The sequence below is a fragment of the Penicillium subrubescens genome (assembly GCF_028828155.1).
Source record: "Penicillium subrubescens strain IBT 31985 chromosome Unknown utg000005l_segment0_segment0, whole genome shotgun sequence".
Taxonomy (NCBI): Eukaryota; Fungi; Ascomycota; class Eurotiomycetes; order Eurotiales; family Aspergillaceae; genus Penicillium; species Penicillium subrubescens.
The window spans coordinates 5,305,786-5,331,362 of record NW_026643155.1 but is presented as its reverse complement, the minus strand read 5'-3'; the positions used below and the strand labels follow the sequence as shown (position 1 = coordinate 5,331,362).

Below are 25,577 nucleotides of genomic sequence, written 5' to 3'. Positions count from 1 at the left end.
CTCTTATCTCAAATCGATGGGGTATCTCCCAATGTCCGCTCGCCATCTCCAAACACTCTCTTGAAGAAGTAATCATAGCTGTGCCACACCCCCGCAAATACTACATTCGACCAGGTCACCAGCCAAGGCGGGCTTCGTCCATCTGGACCCGCAAATCTCTTTGAGAACGCCAGAAGAGAGAGAACAACCGGTCCCCATAGACCAAGGAAGATGACCTTGCCAATTGTCTGCCGGACTGTGGTGATCTTGTACGTGTGGATCCCAGAAAGGTAGTCCTGATATGCGATCGGGAGATCATGCTCGGCGGCGCCCGTGACAAGCAGATTCAAGTAGCGGGCAGAGGGCTGCGCATACTCAGGATCAGGACGCATGTGCGGTCCCATGTCGCCGAATATTGAAGATTTGGGGCAGGAACTATACGTGACTGAGGAATCACCATGTTTGGCAACCTCCTTCGCCTTTCGAGCATCATCTGTGCTCGGTGATAGAAGGGTGTGGGCCTTGAATGCTGTAGTCTCAGGATGATCTGGGACTGGGTCGGTTGGCTTGAAGCCCTTCGCAAAGGGGTAGCAATCGATGACCACATCTCTGTATCCGCGACCACCACCCTCGGTAGCAATGATCTTCGCATAATCGGCCAAAGTCACTTCATAAACAACACCGACAAGGGGTTTATGCCACCGGTTCCTGTTCGCCTCTGAGCCTTGTACGTCCCGCGTCTCCACCAACAGTGGCTCCTTTTCTGATAAGAAGTCCCCATCGATTATAGAAAGGTCGTCGTCTTGAGATTCTGTCTCTTCACCATTGACAAATCCGGGATCTCTGTATTGTGTGCCCGCGAAACAGGGTTCGGCATAAGGGATTCCGGGGAGGTCAAAGGTCAGGCGGAGCTCTGGTACAAGCACCGGAATCTGCGAGAGAGGCTTAATCCCACGCATGCCACGAAATGTCTCGGATGCCAGATTAGAGCCATACGCTAGGTATAGGACGGTCTCTCCCTCTGCAGACGTTCCAGTCAGCGCCTGCCCGCTCTCCTGTTGTTCTGTGACCCTCTCCGAGAGATGCGCATCTCGATCAAGGGAAGCCGCATCGATGGACACGCGTCGGCGGTCTGAGGTGGTGGTAGGGAGAGGACGTGTATCGGGACTCGTAGATCGAACAAAGCCAGTTGGTAAAGCGCCACGTAGCCGGGTCAGTGGCTTGATCGCATCGAAGCGGCCTTCGGTCTCTGGGAGCGCTTCCTCATCGCCCGTTCGTCGAGGGTGGTCCACAGTCATCACGAGAAAGAAGGTATGCCTTCATGCAGGAAATGACAACTAGAGGCTGGAAGTTAGTCGATCGGATTAGTTAAGGGGGAGTTAAGGGGGATCCCATGTTTAAATATGTAGCGGTGGACGCCTGGTTCGGACGAATTGATGCGTCGTATCCGCAGCAGCGAACCAGAAGCATTGCTAAGTCGGATCGCCGCGATTAATAATCGCGGTGACGGAGCAACTGGCGCCCGGGCATAACGAACGGAGTTTGGACGGGCCGATGCCCGCAAATAAGGAGTCACTGTGAGAGCTTGAAAGATGTTGGCAGAGCTTCATGAGGGATGCTACGCTTCCTGACAGTCAATGGTTAGGGAGAAAATGAAGACAGCTCTTGAGAAAGTTTAGTTCGATGTCTCCACTGATATTATTGAACCTTGTCTCAGAAGTGGACCAATCTCGGGACATCTAAGTGAACAGTCAGAGTGACGCTGATCGAGTCATGCTTCAACTGGAGAATTGAAGCTGAATCGTCAAACTTGAGATGTCTTGCTGCCCCTCCACATGGATGGAGCCACCACTGTGATATGGTTCGCATTTGCATAGAAATAGATGTAGTCAGCTTTGCAAATATGATGTGAGAGCAAATCATCTAAGCTCGTGGCATCGGTGTTTTGATTTCCCAACAAGCTGAGAAACGAGCCAGGGACCTAAGATTCGAGTAGGATTGTTGCCGGTCAGTGACTTCTTGGAATTGCGAGGAATCATGTGACGCTCGTTGTTGCCGTCGAGGTCGTCGCTGCGGACTTTCCTCACTTCATCATCCAGCAGCCTCAGCATCAGAAACCACCCTTCAAAGGGGCAGGTGCATTCTCTTGATCTGAAACGGACATCAACCGGAATCCAGCCGGGCCAATTGGGTGTGACGGGGAGAAGCGCTGGAGGACTCAGGTCAATACAGGCTCATGGTGTATGGCCAAGCAGATCCATGTCCAGGCTCAGCGATGGGGTTTCCATTCTAACAAAGACTTCAGCTTTTAGTTGCCTCATTGACTCGACCTGGCCAGGGAACTGTGTTTCCATTGACCCCGAATTGAACGAGTCGACTGCGCAATTCTCCTATCCTCAATGGAACAAACAGCCTTTGCTCGGATGTCGACATCCCAGTTCCAGACAGTCACGACTACCGTCTTCCAGCTGGATTCAGGGGATGTGATTCGGGGTAAAGACCGTCAAGCAATGGCGCGGCTAGGGCCCAAAAGAAGAGAGAGTGGTGCTTCAACGGGTGTTCAAGGACAAGCCTCCACAAGTCACGCCGGCAACAAGATAGCAGAGATGTCGAGCAAACACCCAGAGCCCGTGCAGGAAGCAGGTCCGATTTATAAGAACATCCCACCTGAGGACGATTCGTCACAGATAGCCAAGATCGCGCGCTTGGCCAGAGCCACCAACGCAAATGAGGCTACCACTGAGCACGCCATACCGGGCATCCGACAGATCCAATTGGAAGGTATCGGCGACTCGACAAAAGATATCAAAACAGCAGACAACCAGACCGCGGAGTCATTTACAACCTTGGTTTTGTCAGACAATGATCCCTGTCAATCACTGGCTTCCATCGACACCTATGCTAACCCCCCACAAAGCAGCCCCAAAGGCAATTCTAGCTCAAGGGTTGCACAAAGCTGTATTATCAAGCTAAAGGCTACTCGTCGGAATCCAAGAAAATCTTACCCACCTGCGCGGGCTTCCTTGGAGCAGTCCCGACCGTGGCGATCTGCTCGAAAAACATCTACTTCTCACCCAACAGCAGAGGTTGACTGGAGTGAAGGCATCCGACCGACTGATGACGAGAAATCCCCCAATGATAAGAAAGAAGCCGACAAGGGAGGGGCCTCCAGAGGAACCTCTCTCTTTTCTCCGGACGCTGAATCAGAGAAAAGCTCAAGAAAGAAACGCAAAGCACCAAAGGCGAAATCAGACTCGGCCAAACGCCGGAAAGCCACCAAGAAGAAGGGTAGCATCAGTGCCCAGCTTCCTTTGGCCACTAACATCAATGACAAGTCTCTGCCAGAGACCGACAAAGTTGATGCTCAGTCGGTATTGGAACTCCCAGATGAACGGCCTGACAATGCATGCATACGGGATGCCCTTGACATGCCAGCAGCCTCTTTCTCTATAATTGATAAGCACGATGACGAATTGGAAGTGGTGAGCTCAAGTCATGAAATCGTTGAGCTCTCAAGCGACTCCTTGCTCCAATCCAACCTGTCAAGCCTGAGACAAGGCACAGGTTCGCCGAGAATCAATGGACAGACAGCAATGGCAAACTCGCATGGAAGGGGAGTCACTCTTGGGCAGAAACTTACCGATGCACTTCGCGAGGCTGGACTGAATTCCCAATTTTCTCCCGAGGTTGAATCGCGATTCTCTCCTACTCAGATCACTGTCGGCGGGACAGCCTCCGGGATTCCAAGAGGCAATTTTACACAACCAACTAAGGTTCCTGCGGCTCGGAGTCCATTCAACTCGGAGCTTGAGGTGGTGCAAGATGGAACATCAGATACATCTTCGGCTGGAGAGCAGAAGAATCTAAATGAACCTGATGAGATCTCGGCCCCTGGCACTCACACACACCAGACGACAAGTATTTCTCTGAGGACAGCGGTTCCACCTACCCGACACCTATCGGACACGCAGAAGCAATTGCATATCGCCGGACTCATGGACCGTAAGGGCGATGGCGATGACCCTCAGAACCCAATGGTGATTCCCGACGACAGTTCAGTGGCACATTTGTCCGACGCAATGGAGATGAACCCGATGCAACTGCCCCATGCAGCTCAAGATAACCCGCAAGAAGACCTACAGCGCCTGGAAGACGAGCTTGAGACCTCATCCCTGAGCTCTGAGATCCCGCTGCCCGATGGTATTACGATGTTGCCTGTTGAAGGAGGTGAAAGCGAGCATACTCCAGAATCCCAGAAGCCACTTCTGAGCGCACACACCGGTCTACAACAAATTGCTCCCCTTACACTTCCAAAGTCAATTACACGGAGCAGCATTGTTGACCGTAATGGCAGTCCTCGACTTCGCCCCCAAAACGATATCAAGACCGGGAAATCACGCCTCAATATTGACCACTTCCTTCTACAGAATATCAGAGTCACTGACTCCAGTTCCAGCGAATGTGATGAAGACTCTGATGGTTATTACTCTGAAAGCAAACACCAGAGTGGAGGGGGATGGTCCAAATACCAGCGAGACATGTTCATGGAATACGGAATTAGTCCCGAAGAACTGACCACGGATTTGACCGGACGGGCTCTCTTCGGCGATGCAGTCAAAGTTGCCTCTTGTGCAGGTCTAATCAGCAAGGCGACTACTGCAGATGTCACTGAGCTACCACGCGCAGACAAGCGTGGGGACTACAATCTTGTGGGGAGTGGCGCCACCGGAAATGACAGAGCATATGGTATTCCGTCTAGGTCGTTCCCGAGGTCCATTGATGCTCCAAGAATGGAGGCCAGTCACGATGAGCAGAACGTTGAGAAGCGACTGTCTACGCTCATGCAGGGCGATCTGAATAATATGAATTGGATCACAGATTTACAGGTTGCTCAGCAGAGCGCTCACAACCTCTTGTTGGCCACTAACCAGGTGGGTTGCAATGCTAGGGAGCTTCAATATGGGCCCAATGCTAAGAAGTATGACAGAATCTATCGAGCCAGCTTGCCGCCGAGCAGGACACCATTCGACAAGTGTTGCATATCTACCGACAAGGATGCAATCGTATCCTCGATGATCTGTTCCGAGCACAAGAAGTGCGAATGCAGTTGTATCGCCAACAGATGTTGTCCGTCAAGGAGCAACACACCCAAATCTGCCAGGAAATGATTCAGGGGTTACAAGAGTTGGACCATGGGGTGCAACAGGGACTGTAAGGAGGTAAAAGTATGTTTGTGCTTTAAGCGACCCAGGCGTCGGAGTTGACCATCTTAGCTGCATGAGTTCACAGCCATAGACGTTAGTTTCGTAGTCGATTTGTCCTTTCGTCCTTTTTGTCCTCGTCTGCGGTGACGCACATTGGCGCCGCTCACCGAGGATCACGTGTCTGGGTGGTTCTCGGGTTGAGTCATTCCTCCCTTGACGGAGCCAGCGAACTTTCTGTTTCTTATTTTTAAAGTCGGAGCTCTATTCTCTTCTTCATACATCTCAAATATACTCAATTGACCTTCAATTACTCCCATATTCCCCTGCCCAGTTCTCTCTTCAAGCCAATTGCCCTCTCCCACCTTACCCCGCCATGTCGGTAAGTTGACCCCTCATGTGTAACCCGCAATGTTTGTGGCCACCATTGATCCTAACCAATCGTTAGTTCTTCATTGAAAACCCCAATGTGGGAAACACCGACAATCTCGAAGACTCAAGGAGTACGTTCAACCCAGATTGTCCATTCTCAATGGCATTTCCAAGCTCACACTCGACACAGTTCGCGGTTACAACCCCCTCACTCCGCCCAACCTCCTTCAGCATGAAATCGCATTGACGGAAAAGTCACGGGCAACCGTCTTGAATGGTCGTAAGGAGGCCGTGGCCATTGTTCATGGCACCGATGCCGAGAGGCAGCGTCTGATGGTCGTCATCGGTCCCTGCTCAATTCACGATCCCGACATGGCTCTGGAATACTGCGATCGGTTGATGAAGATGAAGGAGAAGTACGCCGATGACCTGCTCATTGTAATGCGGTCGTACCTCGAGAAGCCTCGCACCACAGTCGGCTGGAAGGGTCTGATCAACGACCCCGATATCGACAATAGCTTCCAGATTAACAAGGGTCTGCGTGTTTCCCGCAAGCTCTTCGTCGACCTGACCGACAAGGGCATGCCCATTGCCAGCGAGATGCTCGATACCATCTCTCCCCAGTTCTTCTCTGATTGTCTGTCCGTCGGTGCCGTCGGTGCCCGTACCACCGAGTCTCAGGTTCACCGTGAGCTGGCCTCCGGTCTGTCTTTCCCTGTCGGTTTCAAGAACGGCACCGACGGCTCGCTTGACGTTGCGGTCGATGCCATTGGCGCCGTCAGACACCCCCACCACTTCTTGTCTGTCACCAAGCCCGGTGTTGCCTCCATTGTCGGCACTGTCGGCAATCCCGACTGCTTCGTCATTCTGCGTGGCGGCAAGAAGGGCCCCAACTACGATGCTGCCAGCATCAAGGAGGCCAAGGCCAAGCTGGAGGCCAAGGGCATGACTCCCCGCTTGATGGTGGACTGCAGCCACGGCAACTCTGAGAAGAACCACAAGAACCAGCCCAAGGTTGCCGCTGTCCTCAGCGAGCAAATTGCCGCCGGTGAAACCGCTATTATGGGTGTTATGATTGAAAGCAACATTAACGAGGGTGAGTCAACAACCGCAAACAAAAGCATATTATCCGAAATTATACTAACCAAAGTGAATATAGGCAACCAGAAAGTCCCCGCCGAGGGCAAGGCCGGCCTCAAGTACGGTGTCAGCATCACAGATGCCTGCATCAACTGGGAAGACACCGAGACCACATTGGACACATTGGCTCAAGCCGTCAAGGCCCGGAGACAAAAACTCAGCGGCGCTAACTAAACAGCGTTGCTGCGTTTCTTGTCTTTTTGCTGCCTTTTATGACACCCGGATGTAACGATGAGGCATTTTGCAAGCGTACTGTGCCATGGGAATCAAGGAAAAGTTTTGATGCGTCTCCATAATTTTTCTTCAAATGAGAATCTAAAATCATTTCTCAAACCTACTTTATCGCATGTAAACTATTCGAGATAACTGCGTCTAGGAGATTAGGCCCTGACAGGGAAAGGTCTAATGTTCATCGCCTCCACTTTTCTTCCGAAAAGCACTTTCTGTAATGGGTAACTTCCCATCCAGTCTACTTAGTGTATGGATTGATGTGATCTCTTCTTAATGCTGCCAAGAAAGCGTCAAGTCACTTAGCTTCAACATCAGCGGGAAATTCCATTGAAGAACGCACTATACAGAGACAGTAAATACAAATCTATGTTCAGATCCACGAGAGGGACAGACAGCTATTTGCAAAGATCAAAAAGCCCAACCAGCATGCATAAAAACTGCGAAAGCGAAGCACGAGATCTATTTACCTCTCTACCCCAGCATCTCCCCAACGACCCTCTCGAGGCCCCAACTCCGGAATCTTGAAATCGACAATACACGCTGCAAAAGATGGGCGCCGAATCGACGAATCTTCATTTGGGGCCAGTGCCGCCGCCACGACACTGGTAGGCTCGAGGCCATCTAGTGTCATGTTCGGAACAAAGCGACTCGTGCCATATCGACCGACGAATTCATCACGTAGTTCGGTGAACTTGCGTTTGCGAGAGCCTTGAAGGGGCGAAGTCCGTAACTCGGCGCGATCAACGAGCCGGGAAGACTCCAAACTACCGTCCGAGCCAACGGTTACGATTTTGCACGGTGTCTCGGTGGTAGTCTTTGTAGTCGATGTGAGGGTATCGATATCAAAGACGTGGGCTTCACCCGATGCAGAGAAAGCCCAAATGCGCGCACCACCATTCGAAGACTGCAGCGCGAGTTCCACCACATTATCCACACGACCGATCTCCTTGCCGTAGATTTTAAACGGCCACATCATCGCAGTGGGTCGGTAACTGACACTTAACAAGAACTCCCAATCACCATTCTGATTCTGGACCACACTCTCGCGACGTTTGCGGAACCGCTCTGAGTCGACGAACCAGTCTCGGGCGAGATCGCTATCACCCATAACGCCTTCACCTTGGCGTTCGCGTTCTTTGCGAATCACGTTGAAGACGTCGAGAGGTATGGAGTATAGGACGATGCGGTCTTGATATGCGGCCACGACGCGGAGACCCCAGCTTAGGTCTGAGCCGACGGTGAAAACGGTCGGGACGCGGGCTTCTTTGATGCTTTCTGTTGGGTCTTTGCCGAAGGGTGGGACACATACGAAGGCTCGGGTTAGACTTGTTGGACCACCGATTGGTGCGTCGGATCCAATGCAGAGAAGGCCGGTGCGTGGTTCCACGAATATAATGTGGAAGCCGTCGTTGATGGGGACGGCGCGGTAATGATGGCAGTGAGTAGCCCGGACAAGACTAAGGGAAGCGGCGTTGGGTGGAGTGCGACGACTGAAAGATTGTACGTCGGAGAGGAGGTGGAATGGGCATTTCTTCGGGTGATCAGGGTAAGGGGATTGTCGGCATGCGCACTCATGGACTCCCGGACCAGCGAGAGATGAGATGAGTCGCAGTTCTGTGGGATTTTCCTGGTTGCTAGGTAGGAAATGGAGGATTTCGGAGGGCTGGGACATGGGAAAGTGTCTCCGTTGGTCTTTGCGGGTTGTTTCATCGACCCAGTGGATCTCGATACCTCCCGCGCATCCAAATGCTACGCATCGGTGGCCGGGGCAGAGGGCAATTGTTCGTGGGGGGTGATCTTCCGAGCAGACATTGTAATAGAAATGCGGAGAGGAGGGATTTGTTCTTGCTGAACCAGCAGCACGCGAAGCACGATCGGGTATTTCCACGTCGCAGACCATACCAACTCGATTCTGCAGCAATGCAGCGACCACGAAACCCGGCGTAGTCGTGTCAAATGTTGCAGACAGAACCTCGAACGGGCATTCGATACTGGAAATGGGTTCGAGGTCCACATCTGCCAAATCCACAGAGAGAACTGACTTCGCTCTCCTACCAAGTAATCGAAACACATAGATCATGCAGCCAGTAGTCGCCAGGATATAATTACTGCAACTGCTCATGCTGAAAGTCGAAGAGACAGGCGAACTTCCATTTCGAGCAGCTTTCGATGATCCATTAGATGAATATCTTCGAGCCTTCGAGGTCATTCCTTTAGATAGTCCTGAAAAGTCGATGATTTCCGATTTCAAGAAGCCCGATTTTTCGACATTCGCTTTTCGCCCTGATAGTAGACATTCGGTTGCAAAGCGCTTGCTCATTCTCCAAACATCACTTTCTTCGCTGGATGGGCGGCGATGAACCCGTTGCTTTTCGGCATCTTGCTTATAGGCATCCCACCATCCAGCGCGTCTCAGCATTCCCTCCAACAGCTTGCGATTCAGACTGACTCGCATCCATTGTGAGCATGTTCGTCGTGCATTGTCGAAGTCCCGCGGGGTTAACATGGAGTAGATTTGAAGTAGAATTTCGGCGGGAGCGATGTTGGCTGCTGGGGGTATTGAGCCACTCGCAAGTTTCGAGGTATCATGTTGGGCGAATACTGTGAGCGGTTCTTCTGGGTCGCTAGCAGATATTGAGTTGCTGATTGAGGGTTGACAAGCTTGTTGTGTGATGGGAGTTGCCACATCTGGGTGTCGCAGTTGTCGAGTTCTAGCAGCTTCAACCCCGGGAGCCTGCCCGGCATGGCTGTCGCTGCGAGACCTCAAAGATGGCATGTCGACAAAATGTCGAGGGAATTTAGTGGCTCGACATGTATGAAAGCCCTCTATTGTTTTTGCCACGATGACCTCAAGTTGTAGGTAATCCAGATGTGAATGGCAAATCAATCCCGACAACGAGAAGATTCGATTGTCAAGAATTGAGATTGGAACAGTCGATAAAAGTGGTCTACCAAGCCCAATGCGTCTGTAGTTCTCCGTAGATTGGCCGGCAAGAGAATAGACTAACGACGGAATGATCGGAACGGGCTCCACTTGGCCGATGCTGATCGAACAAGCCGGTAGGGATAACTTAACGGCGCATCGGTCGGCCACTCACTGCGCTGCAACAAGCGATACAATCTGACCTGTCGGCTAAAATCCCAGAGAGTCGAGAATTGGGTTGGTGCTACCCTAAACCGGGTCTATGGAGCTTGAATGTCGACAATTGGTAGCCAGAGTCTGACCAGGCAAGCGAAGTATGTGTAATGTGCCAAGTGTAAGTGCAAGGTTGTATCGGCAGTGGAGAGAAACGGTGTCACTGAAATCAAGCGCGAAAGCGGTGGTCCAGCCGTTCAAGTAAGAGAGCAAAGCAGGAAAAAGAAACAAAATCTGATAGATTGGAACTAACTGGGGATGGAGTGGGAAATGAGCGGCGAGGCAAGGGTTTTCTACTGCTGCATAAGGGCCTCAGATCGTATACTTCGGGCGAAACTTTTTTGATTCGCCATCGTCTAACATCGCGGCCTGACGTCGCCATGTCTGGTGAGACATGGACCACGTTGATGGCAGAAAGTATTCGCGACTGAGCGCCATTAGTGGAGCTGTCAGCGGCGTTCCAGCCAAAAATTTGGCCATGGGAAAGGCTCTCGCGGCGATAGACTCGCCCGGTTCCACGGGTCCTCAGCATGACGGGCGGATGCTTGGCGAGTCAGCGAGTCAGCGACGCGGACAGCGTACAACCTGCGGCGTACCGGAGTATACTCTCAATTGAGCATGATGGAGCGCATGGAATGAAAGGCAACGGGCAAAGTCTTCATGTCCAGGCCATCCCGGCAGACTGCGTCTGGATCTGGCGACGATGGAAATGCGACTATCGCATCAAGAGTGGTCTGGTGGTAGTCGCCCCCCGCGGTTCATGCGCATTCCATCGAGAGATTTGGGGGGTGAAACCAACCGCGCGAAGAATGTGGCCTCCGACGACCGGATGCAGCTGAGTGGTTTGGATGGTTGGGGAGGAAAGGGGGTTCCACCAGATGAGACACATCATGATCAAGGGGAGACTCCTGGAACATCTGTTTCAAGGGACATCTCGTCAACAGTTGATCCTCTCTGCAAAAACAACACAGACCGTCGAGTCCATTGGATGAGGGAGATTGTGTTGTTGTATATTGTGTCGTGCAAGGTTGTCCAGACCCCAAGCCCAAGGTCCTGCAAGGCCAGGGAATGCGCGGGGATCACCGTATCCATGCACCCGCCATGTGGGCCCCTTTCGAAAAGGATCAGAGATTCTGTAGGTATTGCCGAAATTCTTGGGATCCTTCCAGAAGCATACAGCGAGGCGCTTCAATTGGTATGTTGGGCCTACCATCAGCTGGGGAGCCAAAGGACAGTGTCCCAGTGGTTGAACGTGGGAGCCTTGGGAAGACTTTGAGGAAGCCCAGCACATGAGAAGCCGGATTTGCCATTGACTGTTTTTCTAGAAGCTATGTATCTTGCTGTTTATGAAATTGGACATTCAAGGTATTTCCGTCTTCAAAGTATCTACCCTCTTCAAATAGGTATTCACTCCAATGGAAACAGACGGTGTTGTTCTGCATATACAGTGGGGTTCCATAAGTTTGAACCCCGACAAGTATTCAAAATCATCTTAGCAGCCATGAGTTGAAAGATAGTTCCAAAAGATGGTACCTGTGTCATCAAGAAGATGAATTGAAAGATATTTAGAAAGAACTTTCAAATAAGAATAATTGAAGCATGTCCGGTTGGTGGTCACTCCCACTGTACACAATGTCGTGAATCACGTGAAGACGAGTGAAAGTGAGTATATAATCACGTGACATAATGATATGGGCTGCATCAAGTTAAAAAAAGTGTGCGTCTATCACATCCTCGAAAAAGAAAAAAAAAGGCGCTCATGCTGTGAAGCGAACGGGGGGGTTCCAAAGATTGTGGATATACCTGGGGATAAGAAATGTAGGGAGTGTATGTACATAAGAATATCCAGGTTGTCCGAACCAGATACATGACCATTAGGCCAAGTGCCCGGTTCGGAAAATCTATTGTTCCGGGAGTACATCTGTTCGCACTGGGCGGCACAAAAGCAGGAAATCCTATATAAAAGAGGCTCACCGCCTTTCTCACCGCCTCATCTAGGCACCATACCTAGGCATCCCTCGCCGCTTTCTGATAATGGTCTTGGGAGGTTACTGCGGTACAACTGACAGCGTACTGCTGTTTATCGACTAAATATTTACCATTATTCTACAAATTTTCTTCTGAATTACAGCAAATTCTTACCCATTATGAAGATCATCACACGACCTCCCCATTTTGGGACCAAACACTGCCACGTTGGGACCGGTGGCAGCTGAAACACGAAGAATGTGGCCAACTATGAGGTGTCAAAACTCAGTTTGTATGAGCTATTTGGCACGTGGAGGGAATAAATCTAGATTGTAAAGGAGGCAAGCCCAAGTAAAACTCAAGTATGGCCCCAGTATCCAGGTGCTGGTCAAGAAGCTGAATTGGATAGCCAATTGTAGATGGACAATTGTTAACACCAGTTAATCGATAACAATTAGATTATTTCAAATCACAATGTGTTATGTATGCAAATGCCTAAAAATCAACAAAAGAGAACGGTATCGGAGAATGAGACGCTGTCTAACTAATGCTCAGTCCCTGTGTCAACCCCCTCATCATGCAGCTCTAAGAAAGTTTGGCAGCATCATAATAGAGATCAAGCAGGCAACCAGCGGACCACGACTGAGTAGGCGACTATCAAATAACCAAAAAAAACATTAGTAAACTTTTCTCTCACAAATGCAAGAAATGATAGATCAACATACCGAATCTGCACAATACTCTCCATTCTTATTCGTCAATTCCGTCAGTCCCTTCCACGGACTCTCCCGCAAAGCCTTCTTACACCCATCAAGTCGCCGGGTGATCTGCTGGAACGACTCGATTCGCTCCTCGGCCGTCTTACGACGCAGGAGGTCAAAGTGGAGGAGCGCACGGAGGAAGTATCCCCGCTGCCAGACCCATTCAGGACCTTGGTGGTAGTTTCGACCCTTGGAGGTTGCGAAATCCGTGGAGTCCTCTGAATTGTTGTAGTATGGGCGGTAATTGAGGTCGGATGGGTCTAGGGTGGCAACGCCGACGGGCCCCAGGATGGCAGAGTCACCGATGGAGAGGGCCAAGAGGGCCTTTTCGGGTGTGAACAGCTCTGGTGCCACGGACATGGCGATGGGGTAGTTCCCACGAAGCTGATAATCCTCGAACGGCTTGCCGGACTTGTACAGATCCTTGTAGATACCACGGCGGTTCACAACGTTGGCATCGACATCGTACTGGCTGTCATCCTTGGCGTCGACGGGGACATAATAACAGCGTTCAAAGTTAGCCTTGATCTTCTCCGACCATTCCTTGAACGTGACCGATTTGCCATCGCCAATGTCGACTCCCGCGTGGGGGTACGCATTGGATTCGTGTAGCTTCGCCACCCATGTAAGAGCACTGTAGACGAGGCCAGTGATTTCAATCGCGGCTCCATCACGAGGCGTTCCTGGAACACCCTTGCTGCCTGCCTTTTCGCTCTCGCCCATCTTGTCCTGCCACGTGCCACAGTTGTTCTGGCTACCGCCGAAGATGATACCAGTGTCCCAGTCAACCTTGATGTCAATTTGGAAACCCTCAGGCTTCATTTGAACATCAAGATCCGGTCCGGCATTGTATTCCCTGAATGACATGCCATGAGCATGTCTCTGGAAGACTTCTTGGATGACCTCCAAGACTGTCGGAGACTGCGAGTACGCTCGAGGGTCATCGAAGGGGAACCAGGTATCATCGTAAGGCAAGAATCTCCGAGGCACCTTCTCCTGCAACAGGCTGCTGCCGTTGGGAGCCATCTTGGTATAATCCTGAATGGCCTGCAGGAAGAACCACACCGAGTCACGGGAGTTATAGCGAGGCAACTTGCCGCTGCTAAGAAGATTAGGAATCATTCCGTGCTTAAGCACGCTTGCAAACGCAAGAATGTGCTCCTTGGCATCGTCGAAGCGACCAGTGCAGAGGAAGAGACCACGAATAGAAATGAATACATCACGGCCCCAGCATCTTGCCCAGTCGACGGCGAAATGGGGCAATCCAGCTGCCAGGCTGGGCACTTGCTTCGTGGGCCACAGAGAGGCCGAATTGACGTAGCCGGTTTGCTGAACACTGACCATGGCCAGCTGGTGAATGAATTCCTGACCATGACGGACATTGTCACCAAAGAGGTGGATACCCGTCTTCCATGCAGCATTGTACGCGACTTGCACGATGATCGCAAAGTAGCGAGGGAGCAAGAAGCTAGGCAAGCCACGGACAGCATCAAATTTCTCACGAAGCCATGCAGCGGGCTTTTCAAGAGCAGAATGTCCTTCTTTGGTGGCAACCTTCTCCATCCGCCCAACCACATAGTCCAAGGCCCATTGGCCCTCGCGAAGATGATCGCAAAGTGGGTGTCCAAGTTGGTTATACTTGATGATATCCTCCAGCACACTCCACCAGCCCTGCAGACCGGCATAGACCAAAGGACCATGCTTGGGGATATTGTAAACTCCGTCCTCGCCGTTACTAGAGTCTCTCTCCTCGGCATCGCAGCGGTACAGTGCAAAGTTCAAATCGACCAAGCTGAGGCCTGAGAATGCCTCATCGGCTCCACTGGAAAGGAACTTGTTCAAACCACTTGCATGCTCTGCGCCGGGAATCCAAGTTTCATATAGCGCAATGGCTCCAGGTACCAGGGTATCCAGAACCGAGATGGTCACATCCTTGCCGTCACCTTCGATCTTGGTTGCATCAATATCGCGTGTGTGACTGGGAAGACCCTTGAGGTACTTGTCATCACCCGAGATCTTAGCCTTGGTGTCATCTCCGGCATCAACTTCCAGAACCCAAGATCCAATGTGTTTAGCCTGAGTACCCGTGATGTGCGTCGGAGCCAGGATCGCGCCACTTTCATTGCCAGGGAATGCAGTGTGGGCGATAAGGAAGATTCCCTTTCTTGTCTTGGGGTGAACTCGATGGACAGTGATGTATTCGCCATCGTGGTGGATGTGAGTTTCATCATAACCCTCAACACCCATCATAGTGTGAAGCTCGTTAAGCAGGCGCTTGACGCCACCGATGCCGCCCTCTCCAGCACCAACTTCCAACTTGTTGGCGCTAGAGAACGGAGAAGTATATTGTCGCTTCTCGTGAACCAGATCGATGAGCTTGGGGTAGATTTCGTCATAGCCCATCACACTACCTGTGGCGGAGGCACACATCGCGACGAGAGCGGCGTTGGGAAGGGTATCGCGAGCATCGCGCTTCTGAGCGGGAACTTCGTTGTCATGGGTGCAGTCCATGAACAATGCCGGAACTGGAGAAGGTCGAATATGGGTGATTTCTTCGCCGGCTACGCCAGCGTCTGCAGAGGCAATAGCGTGACTGCTACCGGCAGAGGGTAGGTCCACGTCGAAACTACCGATGGGTCGCCCACCGTGACGGTGAACGAGTCGACTCAACTCCGCCGTGCTCCAAGCCTGCATAGCCTCTCGAATGAGAGCGTTGATACCCAGACGTTTGACGAAGACATAATCGGCCTCCTCGGAGCCAGTGAAGAGCTCCGCAAAGACTGTTAGGTCAGGTCGAACCTTGCGTGCCTTGTCCAGCAGGTACTCCGCAACAGCCAAAGGAGTGGAGTGGCAGTTGTCGATTCGGAAACCATTGAAGTACTTGGCCATGAGCTGAGTGTATTTGGTCATAAAGTCCCACAGGAAGGGGTTGTCCTCGGGCGACTTTCCATAACGAAGTTTCACGCAATCACCCCAGACGATGACCTCGCGACGCAAGTAAGCTTTGGAGTCGGGACCAGCATTGTCGCGCATGGCATCAGCGTTCCAGATCCAGCCATTGTTGACCAAGGCAAGTGCCTTGGGGTTGTGCTTCTTAGTAGTCTCGTTGAGAGGAAGACGGGTGAAGTATGTCTCAATCAATGGGCTATCCTTGCTAACAGGACCCATCTTCGGGCCATGGTCGTCAATGCGGAGGTACTTGATGCGGTTGAAGAGTTGATCCATAATATCGGCAATATCTGTGTCATACTCCTCGTAGAGAGGCAAATTGACAGCATCGAGAAGTTTAGACAAAGATGCCTCGGCTGCAGAGGTATCCTGATCGTAGTCACCGTGGAGGACCGTCAGGATTGCGGCACCAAACGTAGCATCCACGGAACGGCCGAATCGTCCGTAGACTTGCTTGGAAGCTGGGATACCGTGTTCGCGGACAAGTTGACCTTGTTCCTTCGGAGTCAGTCCACCGAATTTGTGCAGATCAGTGTGTTGAATGCTTGCTGGGTCTGTCTTCCCACTCGTCCATGCATCGAGAATCTTTTTCTTGTCGGCTTTCACATCAATTGCATAATACTCCCACAGCCGAATACCATCGACGGCTTGCTTTCGCATGGCGTTCATGACAGTCACCAAATCCTCGGTAGATTTAAACTCTGTGGGGAGACCCAGGCTCTCGAGATCCTCGCCAAACTTCAACAGCGCGGTATCCAATTCCAAGGCAGATTCAAGCCAGGGAGCAGTTTCCACACTGTAACCTGCCTCGGGGTGTTCCTCCAACCATTTGCTGTTATGAGCGGTATGGTTCCACACAACATCGGTCAAAGTCAGGAGTCCGTACTCCTTCTCCATACGCGAGACAAGCGATGCAATATCTTCCTCTCCCTTCGGGAACAGGGCCGGATCAAAGGACAGTTGATCATAGATACTATACGGGGAATTGGAGGCGCCGCGCTGCATGAGAGGAGTAAAGTGAACCATGTTATAGTTCCGTTGACTAATGCCATTCAGATGCTTATCCCAGTCCACAGGATACTCCCCCATGAACTTGGAGATGACCGAGAAAATCGAGAGCGCATTGAGTGGCAGGTGCTTGCCCTGAAGGGTCAATTTGGGCGAAACGTCTATGTAGTGAATAGGAGTCTGCGTGGGCTCCGGGGTAGGCACAGGGTCTACCGAGAACTCCGGTAACGGGGAGAAAGTGGTGTAATACGCGAAAGCGCCCGCACTTGACACTGGGATATCGATCTGGATGTTGCGATTGAAATCGGGCTTTAATCTACTTGAGTTCAGTAGCCGTCCTTGCAGAACCTCACAGTCTCCATAGAAGAGGAGCAATGGTACCTGAACTCGCGGAACGAATGGCGCTCGAACGCTTTGCCCTCCTCCGGGATGTTGACCCACAGACTCCCCTGTCGACAGATGGAGCTGGTACCCTCAATGATGAATCGTAGCACATATCCCTCGTCGCCAGGAGGTGGTAGGTATATGTACCCACCGGGTACGTCAGGTGAGCCGTCATCCTTCAATGGGAGCAGGTAGACCTGGCGTGAGGGGCCCATGGTGATCAACGCACGAATGGGGTTGGTGGGATGCGGAGGAATGATAGCCGGCCGCAACAATCTCGAAGAACCGAGAACTGCTTAACCCAGTGATGATGCTGCTGGAGTATTCTCAGCGAGCGAAAGGCCTGAGATTTGGCCGCAAGAGAGGGTTGAGAAGAGAAAAGAGAAATGCGGAGGACAAAATCCCCTCACCCAAAGCTAAAGCTGTGTACACCGGTGACATCATGCATGCGGGCGTTCGAGGCACCTTGGCAGGGCATTTTTAGCGCCAAGTCTGGACCACACCGGCGCAAAAGCAGGGTTTCACACCATTTGGACCGGCCCTGGACTGAAATGATCGAAATCAAACTCAATTGAGATTATTTATTTGGTTTTAGACAGAAAGAAAAATTGAGGGGAGTTTACGAGTGGTGGCGGTATTAATTGTTGTCAGGGAATTCCATTTCGTATACAATGCATAGGTACAAGTCGTGAATCTATCAACAAGCCAAATCCCGCCAATCCAGAAATCAGAGTTCAAGCTTAAAGTCGCGCATTTGCATACCGGGCGCCATCGCAATCCTCGCCTTGAGAAGCAACAGTGGAAGTAGAAGTCGGGGTACGAGAAACTGGGGAGCTAGATGGGAAACGCATCGGGTAAATTAACACCATAGACACGAAGAACAAAGAGACTAGAATCATCAAATTACCGCTCGATATAGGAAGGAATCTCCTTGACTTGCATGGTGCCCTCGAGGATGCCTATGAGCCAGTTAGCAAATATTCACGCATCAGATGTGTAATATTAGGGAAACGTACGATAAACGGCAGTGAACAGAGGGAACTGATCCTCCATGCCCTGCTTCTTCAGGAAGCTGTTGACCTCGACGGCAGTCAAGGTACCTTGAAGCTTCTGTCCATTGAGCTCGGTCTTTTCGATCTCCTCAATGGGCAGGTTGCGCTCGACGCTGTGCTTGGCGCAACGGAAGTTGCGGCCACCGCTGCAGCTGGTGATCAGATCGGCCACACCGGCACTCTCCTCGGTGAAGGTGTGCTGGTCAATGGTCGCGCCGAAGAACTTATCTCCGAAGCGAACCATCTCCATCAAACCCACGCGCATCACGGCAGCCTTGGCATTGTCACCCCAGCCCATACCGTCCACCCAACCAGCGGCCAGCGCAACGACGTTCTTCAAGGCACCGCTGATGGAGACACCAGCGACATCGTTCACCACACGGACGTGGAAGTAGGGACGGTGGAAGAGAGTCTTCAGGACGTCATGGTTGATGGGTGGGTAGTCGGAGGGCAGAGCCTGCAGCTTCACCTTCGAAATCTCGCCCGAGGTGTCCCGGTGCTGGAATTGCACCAGGTCGACCTGAGAGGAAGTTGGGGAGCGCTGGGGTGTGGGCGCCTTGGAGTCCATGTGTGGAGGGTCATAGGCGATGGAGGTCTCCGACCACTTCTCTTGAGCGACCTCGTTGGCGATATTGGCACCGGAGAGCGCACCGCAGTAGATGCCCAGAGTCTTGCCAATAGTCTCGGAGAATAGGCTGATGCCCTCCTCGTTGACATCGACACCCTTGATGCACGAGATTCCTCGAGCGTAGGGCAAGATCTTGCCCTTGATCTGCTGGCAGGTCTTGAGGATAAACTGGTGGGGGAGGTTGAACACCAGAAGGGTGCTGTCCTTGACGGCGTCTTCGATCGAGGGATTGGCGTGCAGGTTGGCCGGCAACCGGATTCCTGGAAGGTACTTGACGTTCTCATGGGTGCGGTTAATCACATCGGTCAACTTCTGAGGTCCCGTGAGAGCGGGATCGTAGTGCGGCGAGTCCTTTGCGATCTCGACATTCTCTTCAAATACCCACATTTCCACCTTCTCCTCGAAGATATCGGTGTTGGCGGCTGCATTTTCGGCGACAATCTTGGCAATGGCGGTACCCCTGTCAGGTTTAAGAAAGAAAACGGTTAGTTATTGTTTGTGTTGAGGAGGACCTCCCGTTGCCCACGAGACCACTTACCAGTTGCCGGAACCGACGACTGCCACCTTGAGCTTGCGCTGATACGGGCCGAGAGATCCCATTTTCGAAAGCGAGGCCGAGGAAAATGATCTGCACACGGCAAGTTGACCGGGGAGGGCAGCGGATTTAAAGAACGCTAGGGAAGCCGACGGGGGCGACCGGGGGAAGTAGTAGCTTAGGGTCTGGGTCCGAGTGGCTAGGGGCGACCGAGGCAAAAGGCCCACGAGAGACTGGCCAGGAAAGGAGATCCGATGATAAAGGCGCGTTGGCAAGGACATGCACTGTGGTTCGCTGTTCTCCCAATGATCTCAGTGTGGGCTGTGCAGGGGTGGGTGTATCCAGCGTCGTTCTGATGTCAGAGTCGTTGTAGTTTGCACGGGGAAGAAGGAAAACGAGGGGGAGGTGGATCTTGGTGCAGAATGTCGGGGAGATGGTCACGTCACAGGGCGGCGACGCATCTCTCGTGTACAGTTCCGTACACTTTGATTTCTCGTGTTTTGAGTGGTCCAAGATGGTTGACTTTTTTCTGTGCTTCGATTGGGATGGTTGGGTGAGCCCAACAGGGACAAAGGCCCAGTCGAGGAAGAGGGTCATGTGGGGCCGGTTACAAGTGGGCAATGGGCAAATTTGCAGCCCCCGATCTGATCTGCTCTTCACATGCTCGACCGCTTTTGCGACAAATACCTCTCTGTACACGACTTCACTCAACCGGTTCTTTCTCGTTGCGATCTTCCTCACTCCACCATTTCGAATAATGAAGACAAAGGTCGGGCGGACTGGCCCCATCAAGGCTACTACCCCATTCGGGGACGAGTTCCGCACCAGCAAGAAAGACAAGCGGCAGATCAAGCATGCGACTCTGATGTCTAAGATCGCGAAAAGCTCCAAGACTCAAAAGAAGCGTCGCCCCTCGAAGAAATTGGTCGCCAACCTCGAATCCCTCGCCGATGCCCTCCCAGACGCCGCCGATAACTCCCACGATGCCGCCAGTCAAGTGAACATTATCAAACAGAAGACCCTCCGCCACAAGCCCGGGGCGATGAAGCGTCGCGAAAAGCTGGAGAAGGTGGAACGGGACCGATTTGCGAAGAATATGGCTCAAATGGCGAGCATGCAGTCCGCTGCTGCTCCTGCTGCTCCTGCTGCTGCGAGCGAGGCTGTGCCCGAATCCAATCCGACTGCCAACCGCTGGTCTGCGCTGCGCAATTTCATTTCACAGACGATGGAACAGCAGCCTGTCTTCAAAAACAACAAATAAGGACCCGACCCGACCCGTCCTCGACCGAAACTGAATACTACATATGTACCTCTATTGCATATCCATATGATACCCACGAACCGAAAATAAAAGTCCTTATCGTTACGCTGGCTTAATGGAAGCCCTGTGGCAGTGGCAAGCTCTGAATGGGAGCCCCAGTACAACAGACTGGATGCGCATTCCCAGTGAAATTGTTGGTGCTTTCACGAGATTGGCACGAATGCATCACAATATGGAGACTGGATCCTAGATACCAGACCCAGCGAGTGCTCGCTCCTGAGTGGTACTCAGTTGAGCATATACCAGATCAGCTAGAGATAAATCCAAAACATCAATTCATCGAGTGCCGAGAGAATTACCATACTCCCTGTCCCTGCCAGTCTGGTGTAGAAAATAATGCACCAGAAAATGTTTGTCTCGTTTTCATCATTTCAAGGTTATGACCGGATTCCAGGTCAAACAATCACTCCCCCCCCCCCCACCTCCGATGGCCTAGTTGGTATCCACCATAAATTGGTGAACCATTGGTGTGCCCTGGAGAAAAGGGCAAACAAAAGGAGAAAGAAGTACTGGGCCAGTGTTGACGCTTCGAGCTTCACGGACGGCCGGGCACACCGCTAGGCGGGGGGGGGGGGGGGGGTTCCTTATTTTTGGAGATTCTTTTGGAGATTTTTTTGGTAATAATAATTTTTAATCGTGAAATTTATCTGATATTATTATTTTATACTAACCTGCATTGTTAAGCAGCATTTTCAACGGTCTTAGAGGGTGTAAAGGGCTGTATCAGACGGCGCTGGGGACTGGTGATGTTTATCGGTGTCTGGGGATAGCGACGCAGTACGGAGTAACGGGGGCGAAGTATATAGGGAAGGACAAGGTTGGCGGCTCGATTCATGGATGTGGAGAATCTTTTCTCTCTCGCTCAACGTAAATGTTAAATGGAAAGAATGGTCCAGATATCTAGAGACTCGTTCAGGGAAAAGGAAGGAACCACAAACAAAACCCCCCGGTGCGAATCAAATTGCTACAAACCTGCCAAAATGCTCTATCAAGGCTGCCCAGGTCCCAAGGCTGTCCTACACGCATGTTTCGGGTTTACCGATGTTAGCCTTATTAGCGTCAGCGATTCGGCGTGTTTAATCCGACCGATAGAAATTACTCCGTATATTGACCCGATTTCCGAGGATGGAGTTAGTTAACCTTAACTGCGTGTCCCTTTTCGGCTAGACTGCTGTCAGCAACACGACTGCGGCTGATAACCGCCCCCACTTGTCGCATTTTTACAGTCGTTGCTGATGACTTTGCTGGTTGGAATTAAGCTCGGCGCATGGTTAGTGGCTTAATAGTAAGATGAGGGTCATTATAAATAGCAGAGATTCCCTCCGTTGTCTGTCCATAGCCTGTTATACTCTATACTCTTTTTTTTCTCAAGGACATCAATAATCTTATCCACAACCTCCACCATGCACATCATCCTCACAGGCGCAACGGGCCTCGTTGGCTCTGCAGCCCTCGTCGCACTACGAGCCAGGCCAGACATCTCCAAGATCTCCATTCTCAGTCGTCGCCCAGTACCCATGCTGGAAGGCAACAATGATGATCGCATTCAAGTGATTCTCCACGATTTCAAAGGTTACGATAATGCATTGAAGGAGCGCCTGCGAGATGCCCAAGGGGTTGTATGGGCCCTAGGAATCAGTCAAACCGCCGTGTCAAAAGAGTACGCATTTCCTTCCACAACCGCAACCGCCAATCAATATTTTCAAATTCACTGACAACGCCTACAGGGAATACATCCACATCACCAAGACCATGACCCTCGAAGCAGCCAAGGTCTTCGAGCAACTCAAATCAGACGAGCCAGACAACTTCAGGTTCGTCTTTGTATCCGGCGAAGGCGCTACCCCCGAACCAGGTCGATTCACACCTATTTTCGGACGCGTCAAGGGCGAAACGGAGATCGCTCTTATGGAGATGGAGGCCAAGAACCCCAAATTCCAAGCTATGATCGTTCGCCCGGCGTATGTCGACCCGAAAGATCATCAGGTTATTCATCCGTGGATCCCGCAATTATCACTTGCGAGGCGCTGGGGAGACAGTGTCCTTGGGCCCCTCGCCCGAGGCCTTTGGAAGGGAATGCATAGCCCGACTGGTCCTCTAGGAGAATTCTTGGCTGGGTTGCCGGTGGGTGCATTTGATGGGAAGTTGAAGGGGGAGGGTGTGGAAATGCATGGTAGTAGTGTTTTGGTGAATAACGTGGGCTTCCGCCGGATAATGGGCTTGAATTAGCGGGGGTATGCTGGCACTGCGGGCGCTGGAGGCTTGTTCAACTGTTCCAAGCAACATAATACTGTTAATAGTCATAGATGAGAACTTTAAATACATGATTACAAACTGAAATTCGAATTTGACATGTCCAGACTGAAATCTCAACGCATCTATCAAACTATCCATCTAACACCAACCCCACAAATCATTCTACTTGGGTGAAGTACGACACAAGCCCGCATCATCCCAGTCCTCACTCCCAACCCCTTTGCGAGAAATGAAAAGCCCCTTAGGATCCCACTTCTGCTTAATACTATACAGACGCGGATAATTGGCCCCCCAGAACGCAGCCTGGAAGCCAGGCTCATACCCATTAGCCTCATTCAAATAAGCACCCATCTGATTCTCGCCCTCAACGGACCGCAGAATGGGAATCTCCACATCAGTCATATTCTTGATGATTGCCGCCTGGTCAGCCGGAGTGGTACCAGCCGTCCATGTTCGGGAGAAGAGAAGGTGCGATATGGCCTTGCGCCAGGCTGGGTTGACGGCACTGTCGACAGTGGCACCGTTGGCTGCAACGGCACCACCCGCGACTACATGGCCGATGAACTCGGAGAAAGGATTCCACTTGATGCTCTTGAAAGCATTGGCTAGACGGCCGGGACCATCTGGAGATAACATGAGGTCTTTGGAATACAGTCGGGATGCCAGCATTGAGGTTCCTCCGGTGCTATCGGATGTTCCGCCGATAAGCATAGTGAAGATGGTCGAGCTCATAGTTGGGAAGGGAATGGATGCATTCGCGATTTGAACTCCGCCAATCTGTTGTAGCTTCGCGGCTAGTGGCTGGTATAAGGTGTCGACTTCGGCGATACTTGTCTTTTCGGGGAACATCATAAGGGAGATGATGGTTGACACGCTGAAAGTAGCACTGACAGGCATATTCGGGAGACCGAAGTAATAACCAGAGCCGCCGCCATCGTTGATGGATGGGAGTGCGGCATGCCATTCGGCGAATGCGTCCCAGAAGCGAGGGTCGCCAGCGACAGTAGTGATGTTGAAGTTGTACACGACGACGGGTACTTCTTCAAATGTGCGCAGGGTGACGCTGGTGACCACGCCAAAGGTTCCACCGCCACCTCCCCGAAGGGCCCAGAAGAGGTCTTTGTTTTGGTGTGAGTTTGCGGTGAGGAGAGTGCCCTAGAGAGTGGTTTAGCTTGAACCATGCCGATACAATATTTTCGTCAATTTCATCATGAATGGTACTTACATCGGCAGTAACCACCTGGAACTCCAATGCATTGTCTGACGCAAGACCCTTCCAATGACCAAATGGCGAGTGTCCACCACCCTGAATATACCCTCCAGCGGCACCCACGGTATGTGAGGAACCAGCGATCACCGTCCGATTGCGCTTGGCAACCGCCTGATACAACTCTGGAAGCTGTACACCAGCACCAATCGTAATCGCAGGCCCCTCACTCTTCGACGAACCCTTCGGAACAAAATCATCCACGATCTTGATATCCTTCATGTTATGCGTGAGAATCTGCAACGACTGAGGAGCCGTAGATCGTCCCAAGAAATCATGGCCAGTATTCTTGATAGCCAGACGAAGGTTATTCCGGCTGGCAAATCGAACCGCATGCTGAATATCAGAAGCACTTTGAGCTATCGCAGAGTATAGCGAGATCCGGCCTTGTCCACAGACAGTATCTTGGGCAGACTCGATATAGCAAGACTCGTTACGATCTGGCCAGGCTTCCCAATTCTCCCATTGACCAGCACCTGGTTGCGAGGAACGCCAGACAGAGTCCTTCCAATTATCGGTGACGACTTTGCAGGCATCGGCATTGTACTCGGCCTGGTGACAGACCGACGCGACAGGACGGACTGCTACCAGATTGCCGTTAATGGTCTTGTTTAAAGCTGACCACTCCTTCGTGGAAGGCCAACAGTTGTCACTGGGGCGACAGCGGCACTTGGCAACTGGATGTTGTGGTGCCGCAATGGCTGCAGTTGCAAGGAGAGAAAGTAAAAGTGGGCTGATCATGGTGAATATTCTCCCATGCTGTGGTAATAATACTCCAAGCACAACTCCTGAGTCGACCGGGATCCTCGCTCTTTATATACTTAGTTCTCACTAACCGTTTTTACATTGAGCAGGCAGTGCAGAATAATTTCCTCTACAACGAATACGAAATTACTCGATTTAGTGGTGGAGCATCCAATGAAGTTGAACATGGCTTAGCGTGCAGATCTCCTTCGTATTGGTCGGATGGTTGACATCAGAGCGCCCGGAGTGGATCTCGCGAGATTGACCCAATCAGGCAATGAAAATACCTCAAATTGAAGAACTAGAGGAGAGTATTATTACGAGCGAGATGAATAAAAAAATCAGGGGAATTTAGTCGAGCTATGGCCACGACAAATCCATCGAGAAATTCCTCAAGGATTGTGGCTTGGTTAGGGATTACTACAATGCAACTCTGCCAAAATCTAGACTAACCGGACTGGACAAAAGTACAGCACTTATTTCTCACGCGTAGTTTTTGCACGTTAGTGAATTAGTGGCCAGCAGAGGTAATTGATGTAGTTGGTTTCTGCTTAACTGAGAAAATAATGTAGAAGTACATGCCCTTCATGTTCACCTTGATCTACTATATTGCAGAAACATTGCTCTATACTCATCTTTGAGAAT

The 25,577-nt window shown here is 51.5% G+C and overlaps 9 protein-coding genes across 9 annotated transcripts; 4 read left to right on the top strand and 5 right to left on the bottom strand.

Annotated features, from left to right (window-relative positions):
- Positions 1-8: 8 nt before the first annotated feature.
- On the bottom strand, positions 9-1,277 carry N7473_008471 (uncharacterized protein; the record flags this gene model as incomplete). Its single annotated transcript, XM_057154411.1, has 1 exon — positions 9-1,277. One exon carries the CDS (start codon positions 1,275-1,277, stop codon positions 9-11), a length of 1,269 nt encoding a protein of 422 aa, XP_057008749.1.
- Positions 1,278-2,378: 1,101 nt separating this feature from the next.
- N7473_008470 (uncharacterized protein) lies at positions 2,379-5,408 on the top strand (the record flags this gene model as incomplete). Its single annotated transcript, XM_057154410.1, has 2 exons — positions 2,379-4,910; positions 4,967-5,408. The coding sequence occupies 2 exons, from the start codon at positions 2,379-2,381 to the stop codon at positions 5,192-5,194; spliced, it is 2,760 nt and encodes a 919-aa protein (XP_057008748.1). The 3' UTR covers positions 5,195-5,408.
- Positions 5,409-5,556: 148 nt separating this feature from the next.
- Positions 5,557-6,866, top strand: N7473_008469 (3-deoxy-7-phosphoheptulonate synthase; the record flags this gene model as incomplete). Its single annotated transcript, XM_057154409.1, has 4 exons — positions 5,557-5,562; positions 5,629-5,683; positions 5,743-6,648; positions 6,712-6,866. The coding sequence occupies 4 exons, from the start codon at positions 5,557-5,559 to the stop codon at positions 6,864-6,866; spliced, it is 1,122 nt and encodes a 373-aa protein (XP_057008747.1).
- Positions 6,867-7,386: 520 nt separating this feature from the next.
- On the bottom strand, positions 7,387-9,699 carry N7473_008468 (uncharacterized protein; the record flags this gene model as incomplete). The annotated part of the gene is made up of 1 exon (XM_057154408.1): positions 7,387-9,699. One exon carries the CDS (start codon positions 9,697-9,699, stop codon positions 7,387-7,389), a length of 2,313 nt encoding a protein of 770 aa, XP_057008746.1.
- Positions 9,700-12,612: 2,913 nt separating this feature from the next.
- Positions 12,613-17,344, bottom strand: N7473_008467 (putative glycogen debranching enzyme Gdb1; the record flags this gene model as incomplete). Its single annotated transcript, XM_057154407.1, has 3 exons — positions 12,613-12,681; positions 12,753-17,061; positions 17,127-17,344. The coding sequence occupies 3 exons, from the start codon at positions 17,342-17,344 to the stop codon at positions 12,613-12,615; spliced, it is 4,596 nt and encodes a 1,531-aa protein (XP_057008745.1).
- Positions 17,345-17,869: 525 nt separating this feature from the next.
- N7473_008466 (glycerol-3-phosphate dehydrogenase family protein) lies at positions 17,870-19,409 on the bottom strand (the record flags this gene model as incomplete). Its single annotated transcript, XM_057154406.1, has 4 exons — positions 17,870-17,963; positions 18,037-18,088; positions 18,146-19,269; positions 19,348-19,409. The coding sequence occupies 4 exons, from the start codon at positions 19,407-19,409 to the stop codon at positions 17,870-17,872; spliced, it is 1,332 nt and encodes a 443-aa protein (XP_057008744.1).
- Positions 19,410-19,858: 449 nt separating this feature from the next.
- Positions 19,859-20,605, top strand: N7473_008465 (FAM207/SLX9 family protein; the record flags this gene model as incomplete). The annotated part of the gene is made up of 1 exon (XM_057154405.1): positions 19,859-20,605. The coding sequence occupies one exon, from the start codon at positions 19,859-19,861 to the stop codon at positions 20,603-20,605; it is 747 nt and encodes a 248-aa protein (XP_057008743.1).
- A 1,330-nt stretch (positions 20,606-21,935) lies between these two features.
- Positions 21,936-22,993, top strand: N7473_008464 (putative nucleoside-diphosphate-sugar epimerases). Its single transcript, XM_057154404.1, has 2 exons — positions 21,936-22,325; positions 22,393-22,993. Exons 1-2 carry the CDS (start codon positions 22,069-22,071, stop codon positions 22,892-22,894), a joined length of 759 nt encoding a protein of 252 aa, XP_057008742.1. The 5' UTR covers positions 21,936-22,068; the 3' UTR covers positions 22,895-22,993.
- Positions 22,994-23,083: 90 nt separating this feature from the next.
- Positions 23,084-24,929, bottom strand: N7473_008463 (FAD-dependent oxidoreductase; the record flags this gene model as incomplete). The annotated part of the gene is made up of 2 exons (XM_057154403.1): positions 23,084-24,076; positions 24,147-24,929. 2 exons carry the CDS (start codon positions 24,927-24,929, stop codon positions 23,084-23,086), a joined length of 1,776 nt encoding a protein of 591 aa, XP_057008741.1.
- Between the last annotated feature and the right edge of the window lie 648 nt (positions 24,930-25,577).

Excerpts from the sequence above, each read along its gene's own strand:
- N7473_008464 (XM_057154404.1), top strand. The coding sequence starts at position 22,069 with ATGCACATCATCCTCACAGGCGCAACGGGCCTCGTTGGCTCTGCAGCC. Across the intron at positions 22,326-22,392 it reads CAAACCGCCGTGTCAAAAGA|GGAATACATCCACATCACCA; the intron begins GTACGCATTTCC and ends CAACGCCTACAG.